The following is a 27,374-nucleotide window of genomic DNA, read 5'->3' as shown; positions in this document are numbered from 1 at the left end:
ATAACCTCCCGCCTACTCAGTTTTGTCCTTGTGACAAAAAGACGAATAAAAAATGTATATTCATCTCCTGCGTCAACCTCTCAGACACTTTGCCTGCCTAGCGCTCATTCAGGACCTAATTCGCTGCACACTTGCTTCTTCTTGTTTTGCTTCTAGAGCTCTGCTTGCACAGGAAATATGCTCACCTCCTGTTCATGCGAGAGAAACGCCCATAGGAAACTCATATTAGTGCTTACTTGTCGGCCTACTCTTCCTGGTTGTTTTAAGCGGTTTCCACAGTATTCTAAACCAAGAGAAAAAGAGCTCAGTGCGCGTGTTTTCGACATAAAACCTTTGGTACTACCAAGCTACACTATACCCGTGACACTTAAACAAGCCACGTGAAAAGATAATTTTCTATCTTTTCGTGTTTTTTTCCTTATTCGTGGATGCGTCAGTAGGCAGCGCACATCCGGATCGGATGAAGCTCCCCACAGATAACAAGACATGAACATGGAAACAGGAAACTAACAAGCCTGTTTTTTTTTTACTCGTGTCAGAATGGAAAGGCCGCAACCTCGTTTCGGCCGCGTGCGACCATATTCCGGGTGTGCAAAATGAGCGAGCGAGATTCTTTTAGCATAACGTCGAAAACAGCACCAGAGGGGCCACATTTATGCTAAAGAACGTTCTGTTTATTTTTTTTGTATTTTAATGCTATCGTTTGGTTTTCAGGCACATGCAACACAATTTCCCTACATATATCTGGTCGCACGATATATGGATACCTAGTCTCGGTAGCCTAACGCCGGCCATTTACCGAACCCGTCTTGAGCCGCCTAGCTGCAGACATGGCACTTATTCTCTTTGTCTTGGTACTCCTTGTGCCAACAGCCTTTGCCTCCACTACCACTGGTGAGTTACTTTGAACTTTCGACTTGTTTCTTTCTCGAGTTCGTGCTGCCAATTTAGGCGCAGAAGTGTACAGTATGCTTCACTCTTAAAGTGGATACGTTAATTAGTATTCTAACATGAACGTGTTTGCTTTCTAAGAAAGAAGCGCTTGACACTACACGTTAGAAGGACGCATGTGTTAAAACTTGTTTTTGCCGCGGCCTAGTAGTGGAAACACAGCCAGTGCATTAATGCCGATTTGGCATTCACTTTAGTAATAGACCATACTGCGCGTCTACATAGAGCACTGAAACGTTATGACGCCTGTATTGCATTGAATCAATAAATTTAAAAAAATGATCATGCGTACTCGCAGTAAGGTGTTGTCACGCACCAAGTATTCCCGAGTAGACCACCTAGCGCTTCAAAATTGGTGGATTCTATGAAAATGAGTACTGTTTGCAGCAGAGTGTAACAAAACTCCGCTACCAGTTGCACAACCCTCCGCTCAGTTTACACTAAGCACCTTTTCAAATTGTGTGGACGGTGGCGCACGTAACCAAATATTCATTCGTGTATCGCCACAGTGTAACCTTCTAAGGCTAAACGATGGTGAGGATAGCAAGAAACTTTACTGAACAAGAAATAACTGACTTCAAACGTGCAGGAAGTAACATTACACAAGGACCACTTGCTAAAAGGATAAATATTACGGTGGATCTCCCTATTACTGTGTTTTCTGTTTTTGGGCCAAACAATCTTCGATGCGATGACAAGATTCAGACTGGCCGAAAGAGCGCAAGGTACCCTTCCACGATGCGGAGAACAACACATGTGGAGTGTGACATAGTACGCATTCTTATTAGAGAAACTGTGCACCACGTGTCACCGAGGACCCTCTAACTTAAAGTTATTCCAACCTGTTTTCATTCCACTCCTCTAACGTCAAATTTGCATAACCACAGACGAAAGTATCGGGTTATGACCCATCTCGTTGTTGGAAGTGTCCAATTAAACGCTCTCCTCGTTTTAGGAGGTCTATTTATATGCTTTCAAAGCAAAACGGTGCCTACCTGGGCAGGCTGTTCTTAACTAATTCGCTGGTAAGAGGCAAGGCGAGCGCAGGAATGCAGTGGCTTCTTCTGGGGTGGAGCTAGCTCCTTTAAAGTAGACGGACAGACGATGATCTGCGATTGGCCCGCCTCCCCTTGGTTAGCTTCCCATGGCTGGCTGAAAAGAGCAGCGGCGTGCAACGGAAGGCCAAGAGCGCCCCAAAACGCATCCTCAGCGAAGAAGAGTTGGCAGTGCTATGCCGTATACGTGCAGAAAGCGCTTGCAAACCTTTTTACTGTCAAGCGAGAAGTTTCACTATAGGCAAATAAATTTGTTCTCTCCGGCAGCTCCGAGTACCGAGTGTCGGAGCAGCCGGCGGGCAACCAGCTTCTGTTCGGAGAGAAGTCTCCGACTATTAAAAAAAGCTGGAGTTTTTTTTTTGGGCATATTAATGCATCTCCCATGCGTACACGTCATATTGACGAAATGGGTTTTCGCAGTTTTGTGACGTTGTTTGTTAGACGGACGAAGTGGGCGCAGATGGAAAGCTATTTATAATTAGTCCAGGGCTAACGGCGAAAAAGGCGTAAATTTGCAAACAACTATTTTTATTTTGCTTTGGCTAATCATGCATACTTAGAGAGTATACACGTCATATCATGTGGAGAGTTATCGCGGTTTTTGTGATGTTGCGAGACCAACAAACTAATTGGGGTGGGGGTAGCCCGAACATTGTTTCATCAATCGTAGAGAGCCGATCACAGAAAAAGAATATTTTGGAATAGCTTTATCTTATAGCACCACAAGATACTCATACACGCGCATTTTTAGACATGCCCAGAATTATCTGAATGAGCGTGGCTTTGACATGTGACATGTGCTCGCATTAGTACGATTCAAAATTAAAGTCATAAGTTGTGTTTCTATTCATAATACACCGCACTCACAGCAGAGGGCCGACAACGTAAATATATTCCAGTCCGCTGTGTTAAAATCTCCTGGCATGAAATTTCCGTTTCTCCCGACGCAACCATACATTAACGTTACCCACCGTAGTGTTTCTAAAGCCAAAAGAAAGGCTCTTCTTGTTTATAGCAGCACACCTAACCATACTTTCAAAGCAAATAGCATTGACTACGTTTACACGCTCTTATGTAATTGATTGCCAAGTTTCGAAGAGCACGCAGTAGTGAAAAGGCTGCCTTTGAAGCTCAGCTAACGTATTTCAAGTAGATATCCAAATCACAAGGATAATGCCAGCGTCAGGGATTGCGCCATCCCTGACGCGAATAAGCGAATAAGAGCTGGCAGAGCGATGTCGCATACGTGCCGAAAGGGCGTGATAACGTCAGACTCCCACGCAAACTTTTTATTAAAAGCAAATAAATTCATTTTTTCCGGCCGCTCAGAGTAGCGATTGTCAGGGCGATCGGCGGGTAGCCCTCTTTTAGTTTTTTTTCGAAACAAGGCAGTTCCCAGGCTATTCGTGGAAAAATCTGTTTTGTTCGGCCTAATAACGCATCTGTGTTGCGTACACGCCCATTTTACGCGGTGAATTATAGCAGTTTTGTGACATCGCGGGAGAGAAAGATGATGTGGGCACAGTCCGAAAGCTTTTGACCAGTGGTGGAGAGCTAATGAGGAAAAGGGCGTCGAATTCTCAGAATTATTATGCATATATGCATCGTAATAATTCCGTGGATAATCAGTGTTTACATGTGATAACATACGGGGAGTTTCCCTTGTTTGCGTGACGTCGCCTGACTGAACGGCGAAGTTTAGATGCCCCGAGAAAAATTTACCTATCACTGAGGGCTCATTCCAGAAATAGAAAAGAAACGGCTTGAGACAACTTTACGTAATGGCGGTTTAGTATTGAGTACAGATGTTCGGTGCACACGGAAAGCATTCTTCAGAACCATGCTTTGGTGCTCTTTTTGTCACTATCATTCTATCGCAAAGCGACGCACGCGCTTTCTGAAATAAAAGTGCAGTGTAAGAATACTAAAATAAACTTAGCCATTTCCACAAGGCTATCATCAGAATGTTGCACTCTTGAAAATGCTAACTCCGTTATTATGGGGGCTTATTCTACGCTTCAGATTAGGTCGCGAAACATGGGCTCTATAGCGCAAAACTATTCCAATCTGCTTTTATTCCAACCAGTTGACGTCAAATATACGTGACCGCTGACGCAAGCATCAGGCTTTGTCCCGCAGCGTTGTCTTAAAAGCGTGATCAAACGCTCTCCTTGATTACAAAAGGTCCAGTTCGTATGATTATGATTTGAAATCCAATAACCTTGCCTATATTAAGCGGTTATTCTTATCTAATTGGCTGACAAAAGGCAAGGAGGGCGCTCAGGTGGACAGAGTTTCGATGCTGCCGAGCCAGCGCAGTCAAAATAGATAACTGGATGAAGAGGATAGCGCCCGTGTGTACGATTGGTCCGCTTCCCGTGACTTGGATTGCGGTGGCTGGTCGAAAATCACGGCTGCGTGCAGCGCAAGGTAAACAACGTCGCTAAAGCAGATTCCCAGCAAAAAAGAGTTGGCAGACCAATGTTGTATGCTGTTGAAAGGAGTAATATGTTACTGCCGTGTAAAACGTGCGATTTATTATACAGAAATAAATCCATGTTCTCGGGCAGGTGCCAGTAGCGAATGCCTGAGTAATTGATGGGCAGCCATCTTCTATTCCTTTCGGGATGGGGACGTCTCTGTCTATTCAAAACAAAAATTTTGATTGGCATATTAATACATCTTTAACACGTACACACCACTTTGACGCGGTGAGTTCTCGCGGTATTGTGACGTCGCATGACAGCTAGGGGAATTGGGCGTAGCCGGAAAACATTTAGTATTAGCAAAGTGCTGATTGCCAAAAAGCGTCGAATCGGGAATAATCTTTTGTTCGATTTATTCATGCACAATCAGTGCACGTCACTTCAGATGGGGAGCTATTGCGGTTATTGTGATGTGTGACAGACAGACAATGTTGACGGTGGCCCGAAAATTTCTTGACCAATCATGGAGGGCTGAGTCCAGCATTGGAATAGATAAGCTTAGAATAGTTTTACTTTATATAGCTCACAATGACTTGCCTATGACGCAATTCTCTGCCTTTTGTCCTCAATTTTCCAGGTCGCTGCATCAATATAACTCTACCAGGCATCTTGAACCTTGGAAGGGTATGTTGTGCGAAGTGTTGTATGTCTCTAACCTCTGTAAAAATTACCACATCATTACGACATCCTGGATAGATGCTCAAGAAACGAGCAGCCGCGAGACAGACTATGAAGTGGCTTTTCTCGTGAGCGCGTGTCTGCCTGGTTGTCTGGCTCCTAGTTGAAATTCCCTGTAAATAGTCTCTGTTGTCAGTGTCTTGCCGCGCGTAACATTTTGGTGGAGGTTTGTCATCCCGGTCCTCACTACGGAGCTCCGCAGCGGTAGGTACATCGAGCTTGTCACCATGCCTCCCGCTGAAGAGACCACATCAGCAACGGCTGTGGGTCGTGAGAGCGCTAATTGTCACGGTTGCCCGCCATAGCCACTCTGGTGTGTTCTCTGGCATAGAGAGACACGACGTTGATGAATAGATCAAGATCTATGGACGTGTCAGGGTTAATAACAGCTGGGACCGAAGCATTACACCCGCCAATGTCATCTTTTATCTCAGCGGCACAACACGCGTGTGGCTCCAAAAACGTGAAGTCGAAATTATGAGCTGGGACATGGACATGTTCCAAGTGACGCGAACTGTTCGGCGACCCCTCAGGGCGCAAGGCTGCCGCGAGAAAGTCTCTTGCGACTCTTGTTCAGAGGTTCACAGAGTCGCACGTTTCATGCACGCAAGACGTCTTGGCTCTTTGCCGCAAAACTGCCGGCACCATGTCTTGTAGCGGGTGCAAGCCAGTCTCTAACATCGATATATTAGAATTCGAAATCATGATGAGCAGATGCGCATTCTATTGTCTCAAGAAAAGTCAAAGCACAGGTCTCCGTACTGGCTCTTGAGATAACTTTTCACAGAAGTAAACCATATGGCTTCAATTTGTAGCCACGTAAAACTAATCACTGTTCATTAATCTCCGCATTGAACGACGGTACCCTTTAGCTGCGAATTCACTTCTAATTAGTGGACATTCGAGTAATTACTTGTGTTGGAGGACCGATGGCGTTAACTCTGTAATTTGGCAAGCAAAATATATTAAATCTAGCACATGAAGGGTTACAATATGTGAAACGTGAAGTGCGCTTCGTAGTTTGAAATACCGAATATGGCGAACCTCGGCCTAGAATGGGGATTAAGGTTTCAACATGCACGCTGGTGACATCATTCATGCCGCAATACGTTTTCCCAACCTCTTAAGCCTTAACAACGCATGTCTCCGCTTTAGCAATGCTAGTAGCTGGAACGCGGATACCTTACTGAGGATACCCTAGATGTGCGGAAACGCCTGCTTATAGAACTTTGCATACCAGCCATTGCTGCGCCAATATTAGCGGTACCTTCGAGCGTTCATGAGCAATAGTCACGTTCGCTTGTCATCAATTAGTCCTCGGATGGCCTTAGCATACTTGGGCACATGTCAGACTAACCTTAACCATTGAATAACGTCGAACTGTTCATCATTGCAGACGTGCTACCTTTTATTGATGAGAAAGCATGAAATGGCCCATTGTGCGAAACAGTTAGTGTCTGTCGTCTGGGCAAGAAAGAAAAAACGGCACCTAAATTCCCATTGACGGCGAGGCCACGTCAAGAGCGCGCCTCGCCGGAGCAGAGTGGGCGAAAGGGAACTGCGGCTGCGCTAGCGTACCAGGTCTTGCGTGAAGGGAGAAGGCATCGCCCTGACGCCACATCATTCTCGCTCTCGGCAGCCTGTGCTATCCGCGCGTTTGTTGTTCGCACAACCTCTCGCCTGTTATTCTAACTGCGCCTCGGTAAACCCTATAAACAAAAATATTGCTTTAAAAAACAATTTCGAAAAGACAACGTTGGCCGTATTGAGCTTCGGACGTGGGACCCCACGCTTAGAAGCCGAGTGTTAGCCACTGGGCTAAGCCAGCGCCGCCTAGACAGCAGGCCCGTGCGCTCTGCTTTATGACGTCATGCTACTTGGATGGAAATTTATATTGCCAAGCCCAGCGCAACGAAAGCGGGGACGTCGAAATCACCGCGACTGGCTCGGGAGTGTCCCCATTAGATTTTATGACAGTGCGGCATGGTAGCATTACTCACGGATGGAAGTACACCGCCCATGCGTTATCTAGCTGACGTTTGCAAGCGTCTCAGTGCGCTCGCTTCCTTCTGAGAAGTTCGTAACTCGAAGGACCACTCAGCGGCATTCAGTTGGACATTAGTGTTTTCACATTCAGAATTTGTAACAAGTGCTGAGACGTCGGATTTTTCGTGCCTTCTCAACCGTGAAGGAGGCCGTTAAACAAAAAGCTGTTATAAGTGCATCAACACTTAACCGTGTCTCGCAGTGAACGTACACAACTTATAGCTGCTGTTTTAACAATTATGTAAAAGGTGTAATCTTTGACTGCGCTAAGCATTGATGCGCTCGATATACCGGTATCCCTGTGATAACACGCTTCTTTGTAACAACATGGCTGTAGCATCGCGGCCCGTTGTAATATCATAACAAGCCTTGGAGACAAAACTAAATAAACAAATTATAACACATTTACGCGGGTTCGAAACAATAACCTTATGAATTGGGTGCGGGTCCTCTGCAACTGCTTCACAGCTGCACTTCGATACAGGCGCAGCCGAAGTACCGGATGAAAGATTAATCGCCGTCACAATCTACCATTAATGCACCGCTGTTGAATTATAGATATCGTAAAGTAATTGTATCTTGCATCTTACGGAACATAGAAAATAATACAGATTTCCCCATGTCACCCATAACCTAAAGTGCAGCGCTGTATAGTGCTCCAGTGAAGATGATTTTCAAGCATTGCGTCCGCAAGCACTGGTTAGTTGTTATGATACAGTTGCTTTGTCATGTATTGCTGTACATTGCAGTCGAGCCGCTTAACGCGTTCGCTGACTCGCGGCTGCTCAATCTGTTTTATTTATTCAATTCCCCTCCACCACACACTGACGTTTCGAACTGAAGGCTATCAACTTATGTTAACCGTGACTCTCACACGTAATTGCTCAGTAAACAAAAAAAAAAGTCCTGAAAGATGGTTATTGTTTGTCGATATCGTCTCTAATGAGGCCGCATTCGATTGGTTTGTTTTGGCCATTCGCCTAAGGAACAATGCTAATTCTCATACTTTCCATGTTGGGGCCAATATTAACAAATAGCCGGAATCTACACCATGGCGTCACTACTGCAACGTGATCACTGCTTACTTCGATAGGAATATTAGAAATATTTTCCCTTCAGTTTCGATTGCTACATTCTAGTATACTTCACTTTTTTCGATGAAGACATAAACAACGAATCTGCACTGGACGAACATGGGCGCCTCAGGCTAGTGTAAACGTTTCGATAAGGGATCTTGCCATCATCGTTTGCACAAGCCCCCTTCTCTAAACGTTGGCTATAGCTGGAAGCTTCTTTTGTTAGCGAGCTGCTGGTCACCTCGAGTCTCCATTACCCAAAAGCTCTTTCGCATATTTAGCTAATTACGAAGACATTGTGAACTGGCGCAAAACACAAGCCTGGCGGCCTCTATTTCGTCTGCTCTATACTTGCTACTGCGAAACACATTTTTTTTTCAGTGATTTGCACTGCAGTCGCCTCCACTGATTGCTTCACTCTTATTGCAGTGCTTTGGAACATCGCTGAACCTCTGTTCGACGAGTACGGTAAGTTCATCTCTTTGTTTTTTTGTAAAAAGAAACTGACATTACCGTGGCACATCTCTTTGAATGCTCTCCTTAAATGCTCTAGCGGCTAAACTGATGAGTGCCCTATATCCCTAACAGTTTGAAGCAAATAGGCTACTTCAAGTTAGGGTTCCCCTAAGATAGAAAGTCCTTAACGAATATCGTTTCGCCACAGAGCATGCGGTACCTTAAGGCTTCGTTTATCGCACGCCCCTAATGCTAACTTTCCAAAAATAGCGTGGGTGCCCTAAGCGCCCCAAACCTGCTTTGCGTCGTCTGAACGTCACTGCGAACACCTCGAAAACGCGTCAACCGTTCGTCATGGCAAATATTGAACTCTCAGGTATATTCTTTCCAGCGTGTAAAATATTTGGTATTGCAGTATTTGATCTAATTTTCTATTCTCTCGCAACATGTTTTCATATTCCTTCCGCGCGCAGGAAATGTGCTGCAATCACGTGATTTAACGCAAGCCAGGAACCCTATTTTAAAGCGCCTTCCCGGCGGGCCAGAGCGCGAATGCAAAGCGGTCGCTTGTCAGGGCATCTTAAGCTCGAGACACCTATTCTAAATCTCCATAATATCCCAGTAAAAGTAATAAACATTTATGTGGTAAACATTGAATCCCTAAATTATATAGCAAGAAACACCTGTCCGATTGAAATAGTGGCAGAGGATTGATGTAATAGCGCAAATACTGATCCTAACATCGGCGCGTCGTAAGTTGTCTTTTGTAAATAGTTCGTATAACGTTGTTTCTTATAAAGCTGCGCGTTTTGTATGGGCATAAATTGTTCTTGTAAACTCCAAGTTCATTCTGAAAAGCGCGAACTTACAAAAACAAAAAGATCGTTTGTTTTCTAATATAGACGCGCCCATACCGCGCCGCCTAGCTGTTATTTTTTTCTCTGTTCTTGTATAGATTGCATAAAAATATAAGTTATTAAATAACTCAGACAAGGTTCACCAACTGAATAACTTTACAGCGAGTACTCGAAATATTGCGAGCCAGGCAAAAGTTATATTACTCGCAACATCAGCACTCGCAAGTGTCCTAATTCACGAAGAGGTTTCTGCAATGCCGCAGAAACTTTCCCCAATGCCCGCAGCTATGTACATTAGTTGGAGAAGCGTGACTACCCTCACCTACACTATGCCGAGTAACGCAGCCCAATGCGAACGTGCGTTATCTGAGCAGAGCGAAAAGCAGATAATCTGCTATGTGTGCGCTCTACACTTTTATTAAAATATGGGAAGTGACCGGTGACTCTAAGCTACTGCAACTTAAGTTTAGTGTGAAATACAGGCAAGTTGTATGCACAGCGTCGCAGTGGCCGAGTTGAGAGTTGGTTAAAGAAATAACGCCGTTTTACGTGCCAAAACCACAATCTGAGAACGAGGCATGCCGCAGTGGCTGACTCCGGTATAAGTTAGACCACCTGAGGTTTTTTGACGTGCTCCTAAATTTAGCTACACGGGAGTTTTCGCATGTCGCCCCATCCAGAGGCGGGCGTCGAGGCCGGGATTCGGTCCCGCGACCTCGCGCATAGCATCCCAATACCATCGCCACTAAGCAACTGCAGCGTGTAGTTGAGAGGCGATACAGGTGTATTTACGTCGTACTGGGTGTTCCGAACCCGTCATTTATACCTTACAGCTGCAACTGTACGCGCGGACACACTCCTCGCATACAGGCACTTATCAGTGGGTAGGCATGTTGTATGAGGGAGCGCTATAGAAACAGCAAAATGCATGTAAGCACTGGGTGGAGCAGCCGACAGGCTACCACAGCCTGTCCGTGTGTATCTCTCACAATGGCGGCTGAAAAGCGATGTCGTTTCGGTGCAAACACAGTTGTCATGCGAGTTATCTACAAGACGCAGTTTTCATTATCTATCCCTTCCAGAAGGAGCACGCATTGACGAAAAAAAGTGCAGCCTATAAAATTCAAACCCAGAGGACTGAAATAAATGGTCCATCAACTTATAAGCTACCTAATCTACTAGGCGGACGTAACGAACGCCACTACCTGGCATATAGTGATGAAATGCTTCCTGGGAAAGGTGACATTTCTTGCCACTCAAAAGGAAAACATACCACCGACTGAAAACCTGATGTCTATTGTTCTACACGATTAATTCAGTGCATATACAAGCGGTACTTTTAGTTAAGAATGGTGCGTATTTACACGGTGCTCGCGTTAAACAGCTGTGGCGTGTTCCACTAAGCATAAAATGATCCCCGTAATAAATGCACTCGAAGTTAAGCAAGCCCAATAAGTAATACACATAATCCTCCGATAAATCTCTATCCTATCAGTGACGCAATGCTATTCGCTAGGTGTGCGATTTGTTGATTGTCTAAGCTTTGACTCAAGCAGCGGAATTTACTTTTGACCATGCCCTGCATATTTGTATAATGATTGCACTCTTCATTCTCGTGCTACAGAAATTTGCGGGCGACCTTGGTTTCTGGTGTCAACATTTAATGCATGTGATTATTTAGACTGGAAATCTCATTCGCATGGACCCCGTGAGACCATATAGCAAAGGCGTAGCGTTCACATAACCGCACTTATGGGTGACCGTGTGAAACGGTTATCAGCCAAAGCAATTTCCCAGTTGAAATGGGAAATGTCAGAAATGTAGGAGGGTTCCGCAAACGCTGCGTTTGGCATACGTAATTGAGGAAATGTTAAGAAAGTGGACCAATCATTCTCAGATGTATTTCATCGAGGCTTGCATCCTTGAATTCCTTCCAATGTGTCAGCATTAACCACATGTTCACTCTTTCCCTTCATGGCATGCTGCAGACTGGAGTCGTGACGGCTCTGACAAGGCTGCTAACGGTAAGCCTTGTTCTAACTTCGACACTCTAGCACTTGTCGATGCAAATGGTTGCACTTCATTATTTGTATTGCGCCCACTGCTTACAAATCTACGCAATCAGAATTCCTCATGACATTGGCAACAAAATATTGTGAGCTTGCGTCAAAGTTAAATTACGAGCACTTCGATAACGCAAGAATCACCCGGTTTAGCTTAGGGTGAGACAATGGCACGCTCTCTCATGTCACACTGTGAAATTGAATTGAGTGTAACACTGTAGGGGGAATAACTTACGCTATATTCAAGAACTCCCATAATCCCTGTCTGCTACATAAGTTCTAGCTGTAACATTAGGGTGTGAGTGACTCTCTTATGCTTGTTCTTTAATTCTCGGTGTGTATATGGGTGTGTTTCCATATACATATGAAATGTGCACGATGTAATTTTAAGTGCAACAACAAGAAGAAAAATCACAGGATTTTGCTAGAGGCAAGGTACGTAAGCACCTTATCGAAGGCTTCGACGTTCGCACTTTGAAGTAAATTTACATACAAATCTGCGAAGGCTCTCTTGATAAGGGCGCGATTGCCCGAGAACAAACACTGGGGACGGACATCGTAAAGCGTTCTTTTCCTTGAATTCTATTGATTTTCGTACTAGTATTCCTCAAACGGAACGACCACTTCTGGGGATACTGGATGTGGAGTTTTGTGCGAGTAAAAAGCATAAACCAGTGTGAACTGCGAATGACAGCCATAGTTACAAAATACAGCCTTATACAGCGCGCACACTACAATTTAGCAATATAGTGATAGTATTATGGCTACCTCCAGCGGTTACTCCTGTTTTCTCGCAATGCCATAAAAGGTCATAGTCATTCGCGAGTGTCATGTTTTGGTGCAGTGCCTGATCAGCCCCTTGACTACGACCAGCATCTCAGGTGTCATCACTGCAATAGCCGACATCGTTACCCTTGTCTTGAGAACTATCGGCTTGGGTAAGTCATTGCAGACGGTGATACTTTGACAGCTAAGTACAACGAACCGCTTTCAGATGTACATTGTGAACGCTTAATCACGAACTCAAAGGCAGTGCGCCAAATTGTAATGATTCTATACGTCAGCCACAGGGACCTGCGTTGGTTTTCTTTCTTAGTTCGTGACTTGTTGCGCAGTCGCAGAAATTATGGTACTACGTACCATGTAGGGCTTGATATTATCGATTAGGTTACAAAAGACTATATTGCAACGTACTGATTTAGCAACAAAGAAAGAGACACACAAAAGCGGCACGATGCCGTCACTGTATTCATCCGCGCACGTAACAGAAAATCTTTTTTACGGTATCATAGGTTTGCCGTGACTTCGTCACTCAGTCTCCGCACCTTTCTTCTATTTTTTTTCACACAGCTTATTCATACCAAAGCTCTCTGAATCTTCCAACTCTTCCTGCACAATATAAAAGGGCATGTCCAGCAGAGATAAATGATGATGGTTTGCGTGACTTCGAACATCAAAGAGCCTTAGAGATATCAACAATACCTCAAGTATATCTTATAATGTGGAACACTTTCTTTTAAAGGGAACTGTCATATTATAGTTGCTGCTCTTCTGCAGATAGGCCACATGGCTAGGCGGACATTGCCAGCAACTAAAACTTCTACTTTAATTTCGTTAATTAGATAAAGTTCGCGAATTCGATTCTAATGACCAACTTCAGTACGCATGGTATAATTGCCAAATTAAATGCAGAACACTAGGGAAGTCATTTCGTACTTAAATAAAATCCCAGATTTAGAAAAATGCGAACTTAAAATATATTACGAAATACATTAGCGTTACAATGCATGGTTTGCCAAAAGCGTGTGTCCAACAGTTCGGAATGACCTCAGACGGACGCGGAGACGATTCTGACGATATTGTACAAACGTACTGAGTCGTTAGGGTAGGTCCTCAGATCATTAAGCGACACATTTAGGCGCGCTACGTAAAGCATGTAGTTGTATGGCCTTAAAAATTTGCATCGCTACCGATCGCAGCGACGCCGTCCCCCTGAGGTTTGAGCCGTCCCGTTACAATCTACGCAGCTGACGCGCATGACTTCAGTTGAGCGAGCTATCCGATTGGCTACTTAGGCTACTTCGATAATTTTTCCCACTGTATAGTGAACAAATGTTGTTACCAGTGGATAAAATATCGGTTCATTTGTTTCTGTAACAAAACTAACAGAAAGAGAAAACACAACGACAATTTATCACTACACGCATGCACTTCTGGCACACAGCAAGTGCCTGTCTGTGTTGCACCGCGCTCTGTTTCCATGAGAGCAGCGCGGTCGGTGTTGGTGTCGAGCTTTATATTGCCGAGGACCACGGATGATCCTTGTAATGCTGTGAGCTGCAAATCTAGCGGCATGTCAAGCTGCGACATCGTGTTCCTCTGCAAGGCAACAGGCGAGCGGAGTGCCTGCAGCGCATTCGGCTGGCGGAACCCGATCGGCACCAGGATCTACGCGTTTGGGGATGTCACATCGCGCCGGAGAATTACTACCAAAATACAGCGTTTCAGCATGCCTGGTATTAGGGTAAATGCAGGCGGATTTATTCTTTTGCCAGATAGGTGGGAGCGCTAACGTGAGCGGCCTGCAGGATGTAGTCATCTGTTAGCGCATAGCACTTAAAAAAACACAGAGCTAATATGGCAGTAACCAAGTGCCTTCTACGTTGTTGCTGGTGTAAATTTTTTACAGTAGCGTAATCGTGAGTACGTTGTCTTATTAAATATTTAAAATGCTTTATACTTTGTTATAGCAACATATCTGTTTGGCTGGTTGAGCTCTGCGCCACCAGGTGGATACACCGCGCAAGCCTCTCACGTTTACGTCTCCCTCCATCCATCAAAACGCCCAGATCGCTTTCGTGTGCCGGAGTACCAGACACGCTCGGCGCTGCCAGTGGATGTCCTCAGCGCACGCTGTTTGAATAGCTCCCAAATTTCTTGACGCTAGGCGAGCTAAGCTCATGGGCCGCCTAGCGCAGCGCTGTCTCTCGATTAGCTACAGACGCTTCACAGCCATCCCAACTCGTGGTGTGTGCCCTTTTTGAGGTGGCCATGAGCATACAGTTGTTATCTTTTCTCAGTGTTTTCTCTCAACAGCTCTCCTTCAACGGACAGCCAATCTCTTTGGCCTCCTAGCTGTTTCGTTTGAAACACTCCGCTTCTTTCACCCATTCCCTAAGCAGCCGATCAGCTAGTTCGCACTTTTTCTTGTCGAGTGTTCATACCAAGTTTGGTTAGCACGCTGTGGGACGCTTTTAGGGGACGGGCGCAGGGTCTTCACGAAGTGCTTGCAATAATAAGAAAGAAGATGTAGTTCCACCTCACGCTGGAATGGTATCACTTAGGCGAGAAATCTCTTGAAGTGTGGGCTCGCCCTACCTTTATTCTTGATGATTCAGGAAGAAAGATCTCCATGAACGTCTGATGCATGCGTTCAAGGTCGCTTGGCTTGGCCGCGTGTGTTAGTGGATCGACGTGTTTTCGTTCGTTTTTGTAGGACCCACAACCAGAAGTGGTCGTGGCGCACCTGAATGCTTTGACCTGGGGTCGGCTTTTGTCTTCATGGTTGTTTGCCTTAGCCTCATTTGTGTTAAGGTAATACGAGGGTCAGTCAGGCTGGCGTCTCTGATGACCGACATGGCTGTTTGTGTGTTGAGCGCAGTAGCCCAGTTCGTACTGCTCCACAGCGGCCCCTTGTCCAGAAAGGACCGTTCGGACAGAAACAAACGCCCTCCACCCAGTCAACCTGGGCAGGGGGATCGGGGTGCCGAGGTCAATGTACCGAACGATGTTGAGCTGATGTGTACATGCGAGCTCCGGGACGCAGTACCTATGGGTGCCAAATCCTCTTTCCATCTGACAACGGCTACGCGGCTAGCGCAGAGGCTCGAGAGGCTTGGCGCTCTAGCTCCAAGACACCGGAAGTAGACGACACGACGTCACATGCGACGCAAAGCCACTGAACGCAGAACTTGGCGTCGACCGCCCGGCGAAAAAGTTGAAGAAGAAAAGCATGGCTAGGCAGGAGAGGGTATCTGTAATCTTTTGTAGCTGTTTGGTACGTTTTGTTTTTCACCGCCCGCCCTCTTCACTGCTCGTCGCCATGTTTGTTGATGTGGTGGCCCGCCCATTTCATGCACAAGCTTGCTGCGTCGCCTCAGTGGTTACAGTGCTGTGGCCACAAAATCTGTTTTTGTGCCTATCGTAGATGGTGACACCGTGGACGATATGAAGCTTTGGGCATGGTTCTATAGGGGTTCAAGGCACTTTTTGAGATCATTAGTCCATATAGAAACTTCGCGGGCAGTCTAGCACTAGAAGCGGGGCTTCAAATGTGTTCCAGCTGTCCAGACTTCGCTCCTCAATTAAATCAGAACAGTAGTGTCTCTTGCTCTTGATTTTTATGGGCCAATTACTTTGAAGCAGCGGCTTATATTTCTGACTCAGTGCGTTCCTCGATGCGGTCGCTATTTGGTTGTTTATATTGTGCCTAATCATTCGCGGGTGTGGTAATTTGCGTTATATTTGTTCTTCCCAAGCACAATTAAGGCTTTCAACGTAAATGTTCTGTACTTTGTAACAGCTTGCAAAAAAACCTATTATCGCTAGTCACTCGCTTATTCGTGTGAACTGTCACGAAACGTTCAAGTGTGAAAATTCATGCACTGTCTGTGTCTGTGTATTGGTTCCATTCACTTATAAGCTCTTGTACCTAAAGGATAGAGTATGTGTGAGTGTGTGCCTGTGTTAGGGTCGATGTGCGTACATAACGTGCGCGGAATTTTCTAAGCCAGAAAATGGTGTTGCCCATTTGCCACAAAAGCCTATGCTCACGTTTGCCGATGTTATGATGGAGTATTTTCTCTGGAGGTTACCGATACAACGTTAGTGTATGAGTGATGTTTCTATCCTCCAGAACAACCGTGCATTGCGAAGGAATGGAAACACAGGCAGTCCTTGTTTAGCAGCGGTCCCTGGAGTTGGTCGCATAGAATCATTCTATCCTTGCAGCCAACTACTGCCTAAGTGCTCCTTTTTCCGTTTGCCAGTTTGTAGCATGAATGAATCAGAGTGCCCGAGCGATCGACCAGTTGCATTTCCCATAGCTGATCGCAGAGTAGCAGAGTAGAAGCAGCAATAATTTCCCGTTCGAGCGTTTTCGCACGCTTTCGCCTGGGGCAACGTGGGACGCGCCGCGTAGCGCCATCTCATTTTTCTAGAGCAAACTACTCCGCGAGAAAAGTCTATGAGAGACTTAAATTGCGTAGCGAATGTTTTTATTTATCGGCGTCCTACGCTTCTGTAAAATCTGTCGAAAACATTTCAGGGACCCTTTACGTGCAGCGCTGATGCATTGTTCAGCAGCACAATGGACAACTGGGCTACTTCGTTTGCGCACATATTGAAAACTAACTTTAGCGCACGAAAGGCGAAAATAAAGAAATGTGACAGGACAGAATGCTTACTCACAACTGAGATATTTTATTGAAAGGAAACATCAGCGACATCAGCAAGCGTCGTCGTTTTCTGGGCTGTCTTCAGCTTTCTCTCTGGCAGTGCTTGGTTAGAATACATATGCATGCACAAAAAGGAGGGGAAACCCCCGCATGCGTGTCAAGGAACAAAGGGTAAACCATTCAGAGGCAAAAATTCGTAAAATTAAAGTTTGTCTAACTCTCAAGAAAATCAAGTTCCCTATTAAGCAGCAAGACCGAAAAGTGGCTGACGCAGTCACCTCTTGTTTCTCGTATGTGATAGGCCTCTGCCATTTCACGAATTCCCCGGTTGTTACTCTTGAAAATAATCTCAGTTTCTTTCGAAAATGAGATTGTGTTCCAAATAAATTCAGAATGCAGTGTTGAAAATATATTTTACGTATATTTTGAGCAACGACGAAAAATAAAGAAGTCTAAGTTAACTTTTTAACAGAAAGAATTAATTATCGCCGTACGGAATTTTGATTGGAAAAAGCAACGCACAGCCACAAGGGGCAGAGCGCTGCCCCATTTCTGTGCTGGACACTAGGCAGGGCTTAAATCGCCCACTTGTGCGCGACGTTGGACTTTGTGGTGTTACATGGCTTCTGGAGCGCGAGGCAGTGTCGCAAGGCCAACATAGCTATGGAGACAAATTCAGCGCTGATCAGGTCTGTCTGATTAATCCTGCGTGTCCCCCTCACCTCAGAACTCTCAAAGTAGTATCGAATGAGTGCCAGGGAGCGTTTGCATATTCTGCTGAATTGCATGTTATTACCAGATGGTAGTGGGTAGACCTTATGAGTGTGGTATACAGTATTTTTGTGAAATATCAGCCTCCATGTCGCCAGGTTGTGCCCAAAAGCCCACTTGCAAATCAGACCTGACTTTTCAAAGGCACTTTCACAGTTGTATTACTTTAGTAATTTTAGCTTTTGTGCGTTATCAAATGTCAAAAACAAAATGAAGAAGCGATAACGTTTTATGGAGTGCCTCATGACATTTATTAAAAGTTCTCTTCCAAGTGGACGGGCGTAGAAAATATCTTACCCATTCGTGAATATTCGCGAACACCGGTAGTAACGCTGGCGCCTACAGGCGTGCAAGGAGTCGTCTCCAGAAGGCGACTGTTTCAGTATAACTTCTTCCAAGTATCACCACTGGTTAAAACCATTCGTGCAAGTAGGCCTACTTGCCTATTCAAATTTTCTAAATTACATGTTATGCTCTAAGCTTTGGAATAAACCTGCAGGTTCCTTCCTAAGTTTCCTACAAGGCGCCCTGACGCCGCTTTGCGCCTTGGGCGGCACAACCGCCATTCCTGGATGCACCACCCTCCTGACGGGAAACCAAACGTGCTCGGCGCCCATCTCGATTACGTTACCCGATACCTTGAATATCTCCAGGGTATGCAGTGCGTTTCTATTGTTCAAATATTTATGCTTTCCTTGAAGTCCTCACAAGCTCAGAGGTAGAGCGTTAGGGTGATTAGGAAATGTTATATTTGATGAAAGGGAACTTAAGTCATCTGCCTACACAAAATATAGCAATATGAAATGGAATGTTTTAAAATAGCGTGGCAGTCACAAGCTGCTTGCACAATGTTAGGCTGCAGTAAAGTCTTCTCATGAGATGCTGCTTGTGCTTCATTTTGTTTCCAACTTTTGTCACTTGCACAAGTATACTGAGAAACTTCGCAAGGAGACCACAGCTCCTGAAAATTTATTGTAAACGTATTTTAGCGACTCAGTACGAAAGAGGAAGAACCTCATATAAAGCTATCTTTCGCTTCGCTCATTTCGGACGAGTGACTGGCAAACAGCATTCTATCAATCAGTTCATAATAGATGATGCTTTGAAGTGCCGAGTTAACCGTAGCAGTGACGTTTTTTGCAGGATATTTTCTTGCTCCCCTCATACATTTATATATGCACTCCTTAAGTCTCGCTAATTATTGTCTTGCTTTAATTGTGCGTTGCTGGACTACAATTGTAAATGAGGGCAGTTAGCACGTGCGTAACGTCGGGTCATAGTGATAAAACAGTACAAGCTGCGCTTGACTTGCTTGTATCTCTATGTGAGCACGGATGAGCCATGTGCAGGCTAAAGTTACCGTTTTGTATCCCTAATTACAGTAACTCGAGTCATCCTTCCTTGATGGTGAAGCAGCGCACTGATAAGGACAGGGCGAACACACACAAGAATACACGACACTCGCTGCGCTCGCAACTATTTTATTTCAGGACACATACTTCGTATTTATATACCTGCGCACCCTGAGATCTGCCTTGCTTATCTTTGACGTCTGAGGGTGAGCAGGTGTTCTGAAATAAAATTGTTGCGAGTCCAGCGAGTGTCGTGTATTCTTGTGTGCCTTCGCCCTGTCCTTGGGCCCTATAACGTAAAACTATTCCAATATGTTTTTATTCCAATCTCCTGACGTCAAATTTGCGTAACTGCCGACGCAAACATCGGGCGGTCACCCGCAGGGTTGTCTGAACAGATCATTCAAACGTTCTCCTCATTCATAGGAGGTCACTTTTGTTTGCTTGAAAAACGAATAACATTGCCTACACTGAGCGGCTTGTCTTATCTAATTGGCTCACAAGAGGCGAGGAGCACGCTCAAGTGGAGAGAGATTCGACAGGGCCGAGCCACTGCACTGAAAACCGATAACCGGATGAAGAGGGTGGCGCCGGCGTCTGCGATTGGTCCGCTTCCCCTTAATTTGCTTGCGGTGGCTCGTCGACAATCGCGGGGGCATGCAACGGAAACTTAAGAATGACGCTAAAACGGATCCCCAGCAAAGAAGAGTTGGCAGAAAGAGGTCGTAAACGTGCCGAAAGTGCTCGAAAACGTTGCACGGCCACGCAAAAAGTCTTATTACACGCATATTCTCACCGACAGGAGCGAGTAGCCAGTGCGTAAGCGATCGGCGGCATCTATCTTTTATTCCTTTCGGAACGGGGCAGCCTGCGGCTATTTAGGAGAAATTTCAGTTTTGCTCGGCATATTAATGCATCTTTATCGCGTACCCGTCACTTTGACGCGGTGAATTTTTGCGGTTTTGTGACGTCGCGGGAATGGCAGGGGAAGTGGGCGCAGCCCGAGAACTTTTGACCAATAGCCGAGGGCTAATGGCGAAGAAGCGTCGTATCATAAATAGCTATTTTCTTTTGTTCGGTCAAATCATCCATAATCCGTGTGTACACGTTATATCAGATGGGGAGCTATCGCGGCTTTCGTGACGTCGCGTGACAGACAGGTGAAATGGGGGTGGTCAAAAAAAGTTTTTGACCAATCGCGGAGGGCTGATTGCAGAATTTGAATAGAAAAGTTTGGAATAGTTTTACGTTATAGCGCCCCGTGTCTGTGCGCTGCTTCACCACCAAGGTACGACGATTAATCACCAACTAGCCCAACTTTCCACATTGCGTAACTCCAGTGTAAGCGAATCGGAAAGCGAGCGACTTCTATACTAAATTTACAGTGTGTGAGTTTGCCTGAGTGCGGTGGGTTTTTCTTATGTGTATTCACCTTACTAAACTGTACAACCATTTGCAGTGCCTGAATCAGACGCTTCTGCTCTGCCAGAATGGAGCCATCGCTACAGTAAGCATTCTTATTTCTTGGCTTACTTGTCTTGTATTTATTACGTGCACCTGTTGCCTCCATTTAAGAATGTACCTGTATCTGCGATTTCGATAACAACTGCTGCAAAGAACACACGTAGTATAAACAATGTGAGCTCACATAACTGTTTGAATTGTCAACGAAAGATACAAAGAACAGAAGGGTGAAAAAATAAATGATAATAAAAATGCGGGGTATCAAATTGGCTCACGAAATTACAGCGACTTGTGGAGAGTGGGAGAGCGTTCCGAAAGTTCTCTCGGGTGGTACAATAACCTTTCCACTTGCGTATTAGAGGATCAAATACAAGATGCGCGAATTCACTTATATAATACCAGACATTTTCTGCCAGCAGTGGTCAGCTGTTTTGGCGACACATATTATTGTCGTCAGAGCTACGGTACGATTTTGAGCAGCTGAAAGACAAACCATAGCGCTGAAATTCACAATTTGGTAACTATTGTAGGAATTGCCAATAGCACGCAAAGCGGAAGACAGAATTGTCACACTAGTGTCACAGTCGCACATGAATACAAACAATTTATAATAATCCCTCTTGCTGCATATTTTACCAAACTATGAACCAACTGAGCCAACTGTGAACATATATAGTTCAGAATCAGCCATTCTGATTTTTTTTTTGTATTTCTACCTAACTGATATCGGAACAGCTATATCTCACGCCAATTCAAAAACGCACATCTATCCACAGTAGGACAGTCTAAACTTAAACCGATTGTTCGAAATGTTAGAACAATTATTCAGTAGATGACACGCATGTAGATCCCTCGTAAATGTCACAGATATGATGTATGAACAAGAAAAGCTTTGTGTCAATTTCGCTATAACTACGAGCGCTTACAAGGTGTGTCCTTCTTTTGCAGGATGGACTGTTGATAAATGTCATCAACACCGTAACGGTAAGCGCACCGAACATAGGATGCCTATACAAGAGCATGTTGTAAAATAGAAAAAAAATATGAGTATCGAAATTTTAGTGCTCACTTATTGCTGCACCTGCATCAGTCGTTTTGCTTTTATATGTTCTGTCGCTAAATGTTTATAGACATATTTTCAGCATCTTAACGGTAATTATTATGCAGGGTAGAAACAATACCAAGAATAGTAAGCCATATGTTGAACGTTCACCCTGAAGCACGCATCTTCAAGGAAGAAAGAAACAAATGTATTGCAAGGAAAAAACAAACAACGATGCTCGCGTTCAAACCATTCAAGTCGCGAATCGTAAAACCAAAAAGAAAAAGTACGAATGCACAAATACGTCCATGCGGTGACTTATTAGACGGAACCTTCTCGCCTGATTATTTGTGTGAGAGATATATTATAGGTTAATCATGTACGAACATCTATCGGTGCCTCTTTCATCGCTGAAAATTGAAAAAGAAAAAGTTGTTCGCAAGATTATTTGTTGTTGAACGCTTCGTCATGTTGTTTCACCTCAAATTGCTGTTGTATTTTATACATTGTTATATTTGTGACTCACAATGTGTGCGCCATGGTAATGCCTGCACTCAACGCTATAAATGAGGGCTTGGCCGTGAAGATGCAAAACTGTGCACCAACAAGGAATTATACTAGTTGCGATATACAAAACATCATTCAATTCAGAAGAGTAATAAAGGATGGCATTCCGGTTATTTCCTAAGTAAAGTATTTCCTGAGTTCCTAAGTAAAGAAGCGACGAAGCATCATCTCCAGTGCTTCTGCAATGGAAGGTAAATATTGAGAATAATAATAATAATATTTGGGGTTTTACGTGCCAAAACCACTTTCTGATTATGAGGCACGCCGTAGTGGAGGACTCCGGAAATTTTGACCACCTGGGGTTCTTTAACGTGCACCTAAATCTAAGCACACGGGTGTTTTCGCATTTCGCCCCCATCGAAATGCGGCCGCCGTGGCCGGGATTCGATCCCGCGACCTCGTGCTCAGCAGCCCAACACCATAGCCACTGAGCAACCACGGCGGGTAATATTGAGAAAACATTTGCAGAAATATAGTGGTAGCTCTGAAAGCGCTGCCGCACAGGTCTTCTGTCCGAAGATTGTTCTCAAAGAAACACATTTATTAAAAAAGAAAAAAGAAATATAATTTAATATAGACAGACTGAGTCACAGATTTCGGTATCTTTGAGCTGCACGCCTCGTGCATGGCTCTGAAATATTGTGACTTGCAGTTCTACGGCGCAAGCAAAAATATAAGTGCCTCAACGCACTTGCGTTTTCCGGCGTCGGAATGCTGCCGATATAATGATGAGAACCTCATAAAGGATGTTACTCCATACTGATAAGCAAAGCGACCAGATCGATTCAATAGTTTTAACGATAGTTAAATCCTGATTGCAGCTGAAATGGTACTACACTTGATGATTTGCAACTCGATAACTCAATGAAGCGATTTAGCGACAAATTTCACTACACCACCGCTGTCGTAAAGCCTTCCGGTTGTGACAGTCTTAAGCCGGCTAGAAAGAAACTACGCTGAAATCCATGTCGTGTTTGTTCCATGACAAAGCAGCCTAGCTCGCGTGGCGTCCATGATAGAAAGGTTGAATAAAAATGGTTCAACGACAGGAGCACGCCTCAGCATACGCACACCTAAACTTCCCACTATGGTTCATATAGAGAATAGCATTTGCCTCAGCAGTACCCTTAATATTGCCTTGGATCAAAGTATGGCGGTAGGGCTGAGTAAATTGCTCTCATCATGGCACCGGCAGGCCAACTCTGCACGCCTTCTAAACATGTTGAAATCGGTATGTTACCGCCTGGCTCGGTTAATTCCAGATGAAGCGTATGCGACGCCACCAAACAATACCTTAATGTAGGCTGGAAGGTTTGACTAGCTGCATAAGATACAACCTTAAGCAATGAGGTGTTATAAAAATTATGCCTCATGCTTGAGTGCTTCCTTATATACGGCACACTGAATCAATCGCGGCATAGTTCTTCCAGGAGTATTGCGTCATTCCTAATCCTAATCTATGGAACAAAAGCGAATAAATTATTGCCCGCAAGATAACCTCAAATAGGCAGTCATCTGAGCCTCCAGTCCTTTCTCGTGGTCGGGGATTATCCAAGGTGAACATGATATGGCGCACTATTATCCACGAAAATCTAGCTTTAGTTCACCCGGCGACCGATGCAGCTCAATTTTAAACCATAGTAGTGTCCTGCGTTAGTTTTAATATAAAAGCATGTGTTCTTCAACTTTTGGAGCGACTATAGCGATAGAAATCGGAGTGCCGCTGTATTCTTATTTTCTTTCAATCTGCTTGACATTTTTCAGCACGTCGAGAAATTAAACATATCCACCGACATTAAAGCTGCATATTGCCAAATTATATAACTCCGAAAGATACTTAAGCAGCATTTGCTCGTTGGTCTGTGTAGTATGTTAAATTTTCTGTAATTTTTCTCTCGAGCGTCTATGTTTGCAGACTGCTAAAGACGCAACATACAAAAGCTGTGGCGCCGAAGTTATAATTTCGCTGGACCTACTTAATTATGTTGATGTTTTCATACGTCTTCACGAAAATTAACTATTTTCTGAACACTAATGTTCAATTGTACGTTCGTTCATTGTACCTAAACATTCACAAACCCCAGTGCCTACTGACTTCGCTGCTGACAACCAATCCTGGCACAAGCATTAATGGACTCGTCTGCCTCGTCGCCGGACTTCTACAAGCTATTCCTGGCCTCAACTTTCTTGGATTTTTTCTACGGCTGACATTCGGCTGTAAGTGCGCGTTTAATGGCAACGGTTATTATCATCTTTAAAACACGCAGGGTCACCAAGTTCGCATGCAATTCATCCACCGCCCGCAGGTATGCGCACTAAACCGCTAAAACTGCGCAAATGAAGAAACACTTTCAAGGCGACTCACCTCCAGTAGAAGTCGATTGAACACAAATTCTTCCTGAGCAAGTTGGGCGTCAGATGGGGTGCGGAGTGACGGAGCACTGCACTATATCATGTAACTCCTCGTGTGAGGGGAGTATTTTGGAACATGGGTTCCAAGGAGTTTTTTTGTTTGTTTGTTTGTCGTTCTGCTCGGCCACCTTCTGACAACCCGCGGGAGCATGTTTGTGAGATGTGAGGGGCGCGGTACTACGCTGCTGAAGGCACTCACCGGCATGTACTGTCATGGCAACGTGGGAGAAAACGTGGGAGAAAACGAAGGAGGAGGCCGGCAGTGTCGGCAGAGGCTGTGTTAAAATTCATTCCAGCAAGCAAAACTATCCAACCTGAGGTTTTAGAAGACAGCTCTTTTTGATACTCGTTTGTGTGGTTGGACCATAAAAAAATGGGTATAAAATTGCAGCTGAAATGGTACTACACCAAAAAATGGCCCTCTGGGGTTCACATCTTGAAGCAAAGGAAAATCGCATACGTCATGAGAGTAATGGTCTGCGGAAAAAAAATTAACTAAATAAAGTAGTATTTTTACGGGTAATTATTGACGAGGGTCAAATATCGCGTGCAATTTTTATGTAACTGGTGTTGCATAAAACGCACCAAGTGTCTCAAGGCGTTGAAGTGCGTGCGGGAAATGGTTATGAACATTTTCTATTCGACCTGCTGAGACATGCGCCCATTTCCTAGCGGTTATACTTACCAGGCCGCTGGGCTACGGATCCTCTGTTCAAATCCTACCGTCAAAGAGTTTTATTTAGGTTGTATTTTCAACTATATATTTATGTACGCATACAGCCTGTGACCAATTTTAGCACTGCGATTCTTTCACAATGAATCTTGCGCGTCCTTGGCATGCTTCATAGTCATTGTCATAGCTTTATTATATGTATCTTTTACACACTTTACAGCGACCGTATTTTATGCGCCTTTACAGCCCTGTCCCATCCATTGTTCCTAATTTATAGCTTCACATTGAACACATTGACATTGGGCTGGCGCTATTTAGTCATACTTGGCTCTTGCGCCACAAAACACTATATTCATCATCATTATTATACCCATACAGGGTGTTGCACGTAACTTTAGCCAATCTTTAAAAATACGAAAATGCCACGTAGATGGACAGAGCTAAGGTAATGTTGGATACCGTCACTTGTATATACTCAGATTGCTTTTGCATTACATAATTACATAATTAGATTACACAAATACACTTAATTATTAATCAACTTAAGTATTATAATTAGATGAAAAGTACTTATGAGAAAATTGTAGAGCAACATGAAAAACACCCAATACAGCTTTCAGTTGCTCATTACGTGCTGTTACATAGAAGTGTTTTTGCGAGCGTGAAAGAAGCCAGCAAATACACGCTAAGTCCTCGAACGGCCAGTCGTGGGGCAATTTTGCGTGAATTTGCGGGCTGCGCTGATGCACATAAAAACACATTTATGCAGCATTACTAAAGCACCGTCAGTAAGATTTTAGGTACCATACAATAGCTTCTTTTTACGTACAGATATGTCAATAGCACCTCAATACAGCCGCGTTCTTTTGAAAAAACTTAAAGACAGCTCATATTAACATTTAATTAGTTTGCCTTATTATTACCATTTATAAACTGCTTTATTACTGACCCGCAGGGTGTTTCCCTTCGTTACATAAGTTCGAGGTACCAGTACATTGGAGGGGACACCTGGCGCTCATTTCAGATCACTTTCACTTCTACTTTATTTTATTACGACAAACTTATTGTGAATATTTGGCGTAGGAGCAATATTATGTCTAGAGAAACACGTCCACATAGTAATTATTTGTCGGCACTCTCAATCGTTTACGTCTCTTGGCGGCCCTATCGAAAGACGATACCGACGCAGATACTCAAACAAAACGCGCTGAACCAAGATGTGCGCGTAAAACTGGGGTAATAATGACCGCTTCCATTCGCATAAACAAAGGGTAAGAGCGGAATATTACAAAGAAAAAGGCGGATACAGGTATGTTAAGCGGATGACTACCACTGTGATACCGAGGCAACGTATTAGAAAAAACAAGAAACGCGTAAAACAATCTAATCTCAGAAAAATCGAATGCCGATTTGCCTACTGGACACTAGGGAAGGAGCATTAAACGAAAATTTATGGGGAACCATATATAGCAACAGCAACAAAGTAACTAAGCTGAAGTCAGCTTTGCCTTCAGCAGCTTAATTAAACATGAAACACTTCGCTGGCTGCTACTTTATTTCGAATAGACAGCATAGTTTGATATATAAATGCCCATATATATGCTCTTTTTAATTTCAGGTGCATGAAAGGATGATCGAGAGCATGACAGCCGTGATGCGCTCGCAACGAGAAAAGCGGTGAAGATATAACAGTAATAATTTCTTTCTGAGTTGCCAGCGGCTTCATGGAACAAAAATTATAATATTGCGGAATCCAAGTGCAATCAATTTATCTCTGCAAAATATACCTATGCCAAAAGCACGTGCCTTGACTTGTTTCTTCGTGTTGTGTCACTTTTTTGTCGAGCGAGTTAGAGTGCTCTCATCTTTAACAATAGCTCAATTGCTTGAAGATACATGCAGATTATCTCTTTGTAAGTGATATGTATGCTGCGAAATCTACAAGTTTGCACGACTTAGGAGCTTTACG

General features: G+C 44.3%; 1 protein-coding gene across 2 annotated transcripts; it reads left to right on the top strand.

Moving 5' to 3' along the window:
- The first annotated feature begins 643 nt into the window (after nt 1-643).
- Nucleotides 644-27,206, top strand: LOC142590413 (uncharacterized). 2 transcript variants are annotated; one of them, XM_075702504.1, is made up of 10 exons: nt 755-894; nt 5,070-5,116; nt 8,722-8,760; nt 11,594-11,629; nt 12,513-12,606; nt 18,395-18,549; nt 20,707-20,754; nt 21,660-21,695; nt 24,405-24,537; nt 27,024-27,206. In XM_075702504.1, exons 1-10 carry the CDS (start codon nt 831-833, stop codon nt 27,029-27,031), a joined length of 660 nt encoding a protein of 219 aa, XP_075558619.1. In that variant the 5' UTR covers nt 755-830; the 3' UTR covers nt 27,032-27,206. The 2 variants fall into 2 exon arrangements, with proteins under 2 accessions (XP_075558618.1, XP_075558619.1); XM_075702503.1 differs by lacking the exon at nt 27,024-27,206 and having other exon boundaries at nt 644-894; nt 24,405-24,533.
- Nucleotides 27,207-27,374: the final 168 nt, after the last annotated feature.

This window comes from Dermacentor variabilis, chromosome 8 (assembly GCF_050947875.1).
Source record: "Dermacentor variabilis isolate Ectoservices chromosome 8, ASM5094787v1, whole genome shotgun sequence".
NCBI lineage: Eukaryota > Metazoa > Arthropoda > Arachnida > Ixodida > Ixodidae > Dermacentor > Dermacentor variabilis.
Note: the sequence above shows the minus strand (reverse complement) of the source record. Positions and strands in the feature narration are given on the sequence as shown.

Coding starts and splice junctions, on each gene's coding strand:
- LOC142590413 (XM_075702503.1), top strand. CDS start 719: ATGCAACACAATTTCCCTACATATATCTGGTCGCACGATATATGGATA. Junction 18,550..20,706: donor ATACCTTGAATATCTCCAGG/GTATGCAGTGCG, acceptor AACCATTTGCAG/TGCCTGAATCAGACGCTTCT. Junction 20,755..21,659: donor AGAATGGAGCCATCGCTACA/GTAAGCATTCTT, acceptor CTTCTTTTGCAG/GATGGACTGTTGATAAATGT.